Source organism: Pinus tabuliformis, chromosome 6 (assembly GCF_031772625.1).
Source record: "Pinus tabuliformis cultivar Carrire ecotype Pingquan chromosome 6, CPIR1, whole genome shotgun sequence".
NCBI classification, from domain to species: Eukaryota; Viridiplantae; Streptophyta; class Pinopsida; order Pinales; family Pinaceae; genus Pinus; species Pinus tabuliformis.
The window spans coordinates 143,552,745-143,562,098 of NC_142292.1; the positions used below are offsets into that span (position 1 = coordinate 143,552,745).

Genomic DNA, 9,354 nt, shown 5'->3' on the forward strand with positions numbered 1-9,354 from the left:
TAGGAAAGATTGAATAATAGTTCCAATCCACTGAAATTTTCTTCTAACTTTGGAATAAATTGAGGCCAGTATATCATTGACCCAAATTTTTGTTGCGAGAAAGAGAAAAATAGCCGTTTAGAATAAATTGAGGCCAATATATCATTGACCCAAATTTTTGTTGTGAGAAAGAGAAAAATAGCCGGTAGAGCATAGCCAAAAGATGCATTGAAAAGTCTATCCTGACTTATACAGATAAATTTGAACATTCTCGTCCCTCTCTCGTGAAGCTAGGACTCTAAAGAGAGGTAAGGTTCCAAGTCCTCTGCATTTTATCAAAAGGCTAATTAAATTTCAACTTTCTGTGTTCTCATTTTTTATTTCTTTAGGTTTATATCAAAGTTTTTATGGTTTTTGATGATGATAATGATAGTGGTTAATGTCTATTGAGATCAAACTTTGATCTATAACACATAAAGAAATGAATTATTTATTTTGATTTAAAATTTTATTTTTATGCTCAAAAAACTCAGAGAGAAACTTACTATAATTTTGACATCATGAAACTAAGAACTAATATGATTGTACCAAAAGCAATCTAAAAAAAATAATTTATAATATTATTTAAAAAAATATATATTCTATTTATTATTATTTAACAATAATAATAATTTATTTAAAAATTTATAATCTATGTAGATATTTAATTGAGATAAAAATAAAATAAAAATTTAACATATATTTCACTGCAATTCCATTAAAAAAACTATTTAATAATTTCATATTTTTCCATCGAACCTTTCTTTTTTGTCATTATTTCAAATATAAATAAAAGAACCGACCATGTTGGTATTGCATTTATATGATTGTGTCTCTTAATTATATTATTTTATTTATCTATCATTTCTTTTTATGTCATAATTTAAATTATATTATTTTACTTATCATGATTATGACTACAGGGTTTGTTTGTATGGTTATATTTGTAAAATTATATACGCTATGCAATATATTTTGTACTTCCATTTTCCTGAGTTTTACATGATCTGTTAAAATAGATTATAAATCTAAAATTATTTATTAGTACCTTATATTATTAATTAATTTTAACTATATTTTCCTCGCACATAATAGAATAAGTCATCAAATCTATATCTTATTTCATTGATGATATCCGAAAACAGATGGGAATTTCTAAGTTTTCCCTAGAAAATACAAACAATATCATTGTTATCTTTGTCTCCTAAATATGTGATAAATTGATTGCCGTAAGAGGCTGTAACACAGAAATGATTTACTCCTCAAATATATAAGGGTTCATTAATTTTCAAATCATTTTGTTATGTGTCAAACATTTTAAAGAAATGGAAATGTATGTGTGATAATTTGAATTCTTTAAAATGTATGTGTGATAGTTTGAAAATTCTTATTCAAAGAAAACCAAGGTCAATTTGAATAACATTATCCCGAAAAAAATCGAATGTTATTTTATGAGAGATTTCGAGGGCACACTGGGCAGGTGTAACAATTGAATAATGTTTACTCACTTCTACGAAATTAAAATATTATTGTATTTATTTTTAAAGTAAATAATATATATTTAATAATAATATATTTATTTATTAAATATTATATAAATTGAAATATTATATGTTTAATATATTTAATGTTGAATATTACAATTTATAGGTGATGTAATGAATTGAAATGTATGTGTAATAGTTTTATAAATTCTTAGTCAAATAAACACGAGGCCAGATTGAATAATATTATTCAAAAAAACTTTCCAATGTTATTTTATGAAAAGTTCTTATAGCATGTACAAGTTTATGCTTGAGGCATTATTTCGAGCACACACTCAGTAGCTGTAACAATTAAATAACGTTTACTCAATATGAAATAAAAAAAGCTGGATTTATTTTAAAGGTAAATAATATATATTTTATAATAGATTTATTTATTAAATATTATATGAATTGAAATTATAATATCAGATTTAAATATTATAAGTTTTAATATATTTAAGTGTATATTTTATTTATAAGTTTTTATTAATTTTTAGGGAGATGGTATTGATTTAATTTTTAAGAATATTATTAGTAGTGAAAATAAAGATAGGAGATTTATTTCAAAAAAGTTTTTATTTTTGTTTGTATTTGTTTTTTGTATTTTGTTTTTATTTTTTTCTTTTTAATTTATGTTTATTTAAAGGTTTATTATATATATATATTTATTGTTGAATTTAAGCTTCTGTGATCTATATCAATATTTTTGAAAAGAGTTTTGGGTCGAAATCACATCATAATTTATTTGTTGATGCATTTCAAACCAACGAGTGTGGTTCATCGTCATGACAAGTTGAAGAACGAGATCATGGCATAATTTATTTGTCTATGAATTCCAAACCAACTAGTGTGGTTCATCGTCAGGACAAGTTGAAGAACCACATCATGGTTGCAGAACAAATAAAGAGAACATGTTATCTAATGGCTATATTTGACGAGGAATGACTATATTTGACCAGGAAATAACTACATTAGAGAGGGTAACCATACAAGACCAAGAGATATGGAAAGTGGCCTATAATAAGTTAATAATTAATTAGTTAGTTTTTTTTGGGACTAAATGAAAATTGCTTGCATTCAACTAAGAATAACTAATGGACTTTTTTATTTAAATTTTCAAAGACTTATACTAATATAATTTATAAGAAATAATAGGAAGAAATAATAAATGAGTAATAATCAAATAACATAATTAGTTAGGTAGTTCTCTGACCCAAATCTTAGATTAATAAAAAAAAAATTAACTATATTGGGAACTTGTTTATCTGAGTTAATTAATTATTAATTTATTATAGCTCCCTTTCCATATCTCTTGGTCCTATACAATTACCCTATTTAATGTAGCTGTTTGTTGGTCAAATATAATGTTGGATAACTTACTCTCTCTATTTGTTCTGCAACCATGATCTGGTTCTTCAACTTATCCTGATGATGAACCACACAGTTTGGTTCTAAAGGCGTCGACAAATAAATGATGATGTAATTTCTATCAAAAAAACTCTTTTCAAAAATATATTTTTCTTATCACATAAAATATATATATATAAAATTCATAAATTTATAATAATAATAATAATTTAGAATAACATTGTAATTTAATTAATTTATATAATTTTTTAATGTTAAAAATATAAAGTATATTATAAAAAAATTATTTTATTATTTATTATGAATTAATATCTAATAATATTATTAATAATTTAATTTATAAAACTATTTAATATAATAACTTCTTATAAAATCTTCATTATCATCATATCATTGATAATAAATAAAAATTCTCCGTATCGATCACTATCATTGATAATCAATGAAATGTTGATGCAGCTTATTTAGTGAATAAGATTTTTTAGAAACATTAAAGCTATCTTTGCCCAAGATTTTTATATAACTTAACAAAATTTAATGTGGACAAAATAACCATGGTAAGAGTTGTTGTGTGGAAACTGGAATTTATGGCTACGGAATGTAGCTCAATGTGACTTTTCCCATTTTGTTCGTGCTTGTCATTGTTCGTGGTTGGCATTTCCTTTTACTAGTCAAATGTGCCCCACTTCTCTTTCATTTGAAATTATAATATGTGGTCAGGATGTCTTTCATTTGATTATACCCTAAACATTTTATTCACGATGTGCACTTTATTGTCACCTTTTAGTCCCACTATGTACTTTATTGTGACGTATATCTGAACACGTCATATTAAATTTTCAAAGGCAATGACGACGGATGCAATAATGCAACTTCATGTAAATTATCTATGAAGACTTAGTAAAATGATGTTTAAATTGATTAAACCCTAAACTTTTGCGTGACAATATGCACTTTATTGTTACGTATATCTGGAAGGGGATTTAGACAGTTTGGTAAAGTGAAAGGAAGTATTTAGATTGAATGGTGGATAAGTATTAAACATAATATTAACTTTTTATCTTTACATAATTTTCCTCGAATATTACTTTATTTTCATTCAACGAACGAAAATAAACCGACAATAATGAGCCTTCAGGCATGGTGCTTAATATTGCCTTTGAACAGCATACATTATATTAGCACCTAGCACACCACACAACTCTGCATGCCTGCCTACAGCAGAAATCAATCTCAGTATCAGCCGATTGTTTCGAGACCGCCATGGATGTTGCAGGGGTGAGCTCGAGCATAAACATGTTGGAGTTGATTCGCCAACATTTGCTGGAAGTGGAGGACGATATTGATATTGACCATAATGGTATAAACCTTTACAACCAGCTGGCCAATGCCACCGTCCCTAGGGCCTCATGCGAAGAGAATAGCGGCAGATCAACATCCGAAATTGAAGGGAACGAAATTACGGAGCAAAACTACTCCTCTTCTTCTTCTGTATGCGCAGTTAGAAGAAAGCCACAGCCAGAGGAGAGGAAGATTAGAGACATGAAGCGAAGCTGCCACAGAAACTTCAGAGGAGTCACGCAGCGCCCGTGGGGAAAGTTTGCTGCACAAATCAGAGACCCCACCAGGAAGCGCTCTCGTGTTTGGCTGGGTACTTTCAACACTGCCGAAGAGGCTGCGGTCGCATATGACCGCGCTGCGTTCAAGATCAGAGGAGCCAGGGCCCTGGTTAATTTCCCCCTGGCCCTCGCTTCCAACTCAGACAACGGATCGGTCGTAGGTCACTTGGGGCACGAGAAAAATAGAGAGACAAGAGATGCGGCAGGGAATTGGAGTGGAGGAGTCCGGGACTTCTGATCGGAGGATCTGCCAACGCATTTCACAATAAGTTATAACATGACAAGCAAAGGGGTTTCTTCTTCGCTGTTCTCTTTTACAAGGATGATGAAAAAGCGTTCGCGTGCTGGTAACGCGTTGTTGTTTGGCAAACAATTGCTTTGGATAACATGCTTAAATGAGACGATTTCACAATGGAGAGTTGTCTTGGTAAATTTTGAAAAGAATATTTATCACAGAAAACACAAATTTTTATAGGGTTGGAGTTTATTGATGTGTAGTATAAAACCCTTTGTCTAGTGTAAAACCCTTCGGCCTTTGTTCTGGTAGATTTTTTTATGTAGGAGGCAGCATCTTGGTTTGAATAACAATGAATATATATATATATATATATATATATATATTCTTCAATGTTTAATGGAGTCTCAGATCATTTATGATTTGAGCTAGATTCATGTTTCTACTTGGTGTCATAGTGCTTGCGCTTTACCCTGTTCTCCTGTGTGGGAGACCATTTAGCCCAATTTTAACATTGAAGATCAATTTATTTTATTTCCTTCGATCTTTGCAAATTTTGGTGAGGTCTCTCACCATTGTTATTAAGCTCTTTATATTGCTTAACTTACTCTCGAATGATCAATCTCATTCATATGCTTGAGTGGTTTTGATCTTATTGAAATTGCGGGAGGGTGAGAACTTAGAAGGCCAGCGTTGCTCCTCTACATCACCTGGATTGCGCACTAGGATCGCCTAGACACTGTGTTCTTACCCTTTGACTCTATGTTTTGTGACTGTAGACATTACAATTTAGTCTGCGAGGACTGGATTCATGGTCGTACATTGCAGGCTGACCCTCGGATGGTCTATGGGTTTGTATTTTTACCTGCTCTTTTTATTCTTTCAATAAAGAGATCTGGTTATCATGTTTAATTAATTAAACAACTTGTATTTAAATGCATAAAATTCGTATTTAGGAGGTTTATGGCATAACTGTTTTATTGTAGTTTTAAATGTTATAAATGGTATTTGTATTTAGGAGATTTATGGTCTAATTGTTTGTTATTGTATTGCATTTTTAAATGTTATCATAATTTTTTGATGATATCTCAATTGGTCGTAAAAAACAATTACATTCTCTTTCCAATGATCTGTTGCACACCATATGTGATGCTTTTATGAGATTGTTATGGGTTCTCTAATATAAGGGAACTTACGTATGGCTTTGTTTGGCCTCATTCATATTGAGGATTGTTGTTTACGATGGATTTTATGCTTAGGTGTCTCTTTTCTTGCACATTTCGTAGAGGATTATATGTCACTGAGAATATCGGAGCGTTATGAAGGTTTATCTTCATAACCAACATTGTTTTGCAGGACTTGGAGTTAGTTATTTTGGAGCGATTTTTTGCATGGTTACTTAGAAATATTATTACCATGTTCCAAGTAGCACCTCCATACCTTCCATCCTTGTAACATGGATTGCCAACATCTATACTTCAACATTATGGGGATGGTGTGTTATATGTGTGATTAAATCAAATCTAAATTATATATATATATATATATATTATTTTAAAATGTCAAATCAAAATTATATATATGAATACTTTTATGCTTCTAAAATTTTATGGGAGTAAAATAATTAATGGTTGTTTAGAAACATGGTATTATAACAAAACTTATTTAAAAGCTACAAATTTTCTATGATCAAATTCTGTGTTGTGTTTGAGTGACTTGGGTGTATGAATTTTTATGTGTTAATTAAATATACTATTTCCTCATTCTTTTTTCTCCTTGTCCTGTTTTCAACATATATATGATGTACTATTGGCAACTTTTATCATTTGCTTCCTTCCCTATTCTTATTTTTAACATGGTATGCAATACTTCCTTGGGTGATTCTTTTGTGCTTCGTCATTTTATTGGATGACATCAATTATTTTTTATGATTAAGCTTCTTATCTAATATTGATTTCTATAGGGTTTGTAGTGCTCAAGGCCCCTTGAACACCACACTAAATTGTTATATCATTAATTTGAAATAATTCAACATTTATACAAATAGAGGTTAATTACTACTTTTGCTAACTATAAAAAAAGATAACTAAGCTAATTTTAAACTAATAATGTACAATATCCCGAAGGATTAGTTAACATTCCCCCCTTAATGCAAAGGGACTTCTCACATGCACAGTAACATTCTAAACTTTTCAAACTTTTCTAGTACTACTCCTTTGGTGAATATATCTGCTATTTATTCTGAAGTAGGACATTGTGTTAGCTAAATAAATTTGTTCTCTACATAATGTCAAATCAAGTGACACTTCATGTTAATGTGTTTTCTTTGGTAATGAAACTTTGGGTTCTTGGCCAAGTGAATTATAGAAGAATTATGGACAAATAAAGGAGTTCAATGTTTCTTCTTCCCTTGCAAGTATTCAAATATCTTGCAAAGCCAAATGATTTATTTTGTGGCTTGAGCTATTGTAACATATTTAGCTTCAGTGGTAGAAAAACAATTGCATATTGCTTGCATGACCTTCAACTAATGGTTGTTGATCCAAGATTCATCAAATAACCAGAAGTAGAGATTGAATTCTCTTTATCACCATCAAAGTCGAGAGTTTGAATATCGAGTGAGATGGAAATATGCAACTTTGGATTATTTGATATCAAATGTTTGGGTGCCCTTCAAGTATTTCAACACTCTTTTTGTCGCATTCCAATGAACTTCACGGGGTTGATGCGGGAACCTAGAAAGTATCCTAGAGCAAAGGTAATGTCAAGTCTAGTAGTGGTTAAAAAAATGAAACTTCCAACAATTTATTTGTACTTTGTTGGATCATCAAATGTACTTCCTCGAGTGGAAGTAAGTTTCAAATGCTGCTCCATAGGAGTAGAAACAGGGATACAATCTTTCATTCCAAATCTATTTAATAGTTGTCCCACACACTTCTTTTGAGAAATAAAAATAGATTTGGGTTGTTGATAAACTTCAATTCCTAAATAATAATGTAGCAAACCCAACTATGTCATGTCAAAAGTTCTATGTGAATCCCTTTTAACAGACGCTATATAATTATCACTGTTCCCTATAATACAAGATAGACAACTAGATATATAACATATTTTTCCATTCCTTTTGACAAATAAAGTTGCATCATCTAGGTCAAAAAATTTGTAACTCAACTTAAGGAGGTTTTAATTAAATTTTTCATACCAAAGACGGAATGCTTATTTAAGTCCATATAATGACTTGACCAATTTGCATACCTTATTTTCTTTGACTTTGATAGCAAAACCCTCAGGTTGAAACATGTAGACATCATGTTTCAAATCTCCATTCAAAAATGTCGTTTTCACATCCATATGATGTATCTTCCATCCCTTTTGTCCTGCAAGAGAAAACACAGTCCTGATTGTGCCCCATTTTATTATAGGAGCAAAAGTATATATATAATCAACACCTTCCTTCTAAGCATAGGCTTTACCTACAAGTATGGCCTTGTATTTGTCAAGTGAACCATCTTCTTTATACTTGACTGTATAGACCAATTTACAACCAATAGATCTATCTCTATATAATCAACACCTTCCTTCTGAGCATAGACTTTAGCTACAAGTCTAACATTGTATTTGTCAAGTGAACCATCTCCTTTATACTTGGATTTATATAATATAGACCCATATACAACCAATAGGTTTGATGCTAGTAGGAGGATCCACCAACCTACATGTGTCATTTTTTATAAGTGCATCATATTATTTTTTATTGGATCCTTCCATTCATCAGAAGTAGAAGCCTCTTCAAAACAACTAGGTTCACTAATTGTGGAATAATTATGTTAACAATCATGAGAAAAATTACTTGTAGAAGATCTATCTGTCTCATATTCATCATATTTGTTTGGAAAATTGTGAATATGGGTAGATCTTATCAAATATTGTTGAAGTGGTTGTGAGGGTTTGTCATCCTGAAGTATAGGTTCTTCAGGAACAGTTTCTAACTCTACAAAAACAACATTGTTGTCCAAATTTTCCTCAGGTGAAACATCTTCATGAATGAAATACGGAAAAACCACAAACTGATCCATAATAGGAACCCCCCCTTCAGTATGTGGAATTGTATTTTCATTTTCAAAATAAAAAAAATTGGCAGAAAATTTCTTGAAATGAGCTAGTTGCAATAAAAAATGGAGAAATATTTTTCATATTCTAAAAAAATGACATCTCTAGAAAGAATAAATTTTCTGTTTTTTTCATCATATAATCTGTATGCTTTTGAGGTACTCGAATAACCCAGAAAAAGACACTTTCGACTTCTGACATTCAATTTGTTTCTTTCATGCTTAGGAATAAGTGCATAACAAGTAGATCCATAAACTTCTAAATGTTGAATATCTGGTAACATGTTATACCAAAGTTCATATGGTGATTTGTTATTAATGACAGAAGAATGACATCTAATTTTAATTTATGTTTCACAAAGTACTACTTCTCCCCAAACCATTAATTTGACATTTTTCAAAAACATCATTGATCTAACTATGTTAAACAAAGTCATATTCATACTTTCCGCAACACCATATTATTGTGGATTATATGG

At 30.2% G+C, this 9,354-nt stretch overlaps 1 protein-coding gene across 1 annotated transcript; it reads left to right on the forward strand.

The window, feature by feature from the left end:
* Window positions 1–4,175: 4,175 nt before the first annotated feature.
* Window positions 4,176–4,769, forward strand: LOC149257774 (ethylene-responsive transcription factor ERF104-like). Its single transcript, XM_089387808.1, has one exon. It carries the CDS (start codon window positions 4,176–4,178, stop codon window positions 4,767–4,769), a length of 594 nt encoding a protein of 197 aa, XP_089243934.1.
* Window positions 4,770–9,354: the final 4,585 nt, after the last annotated feature.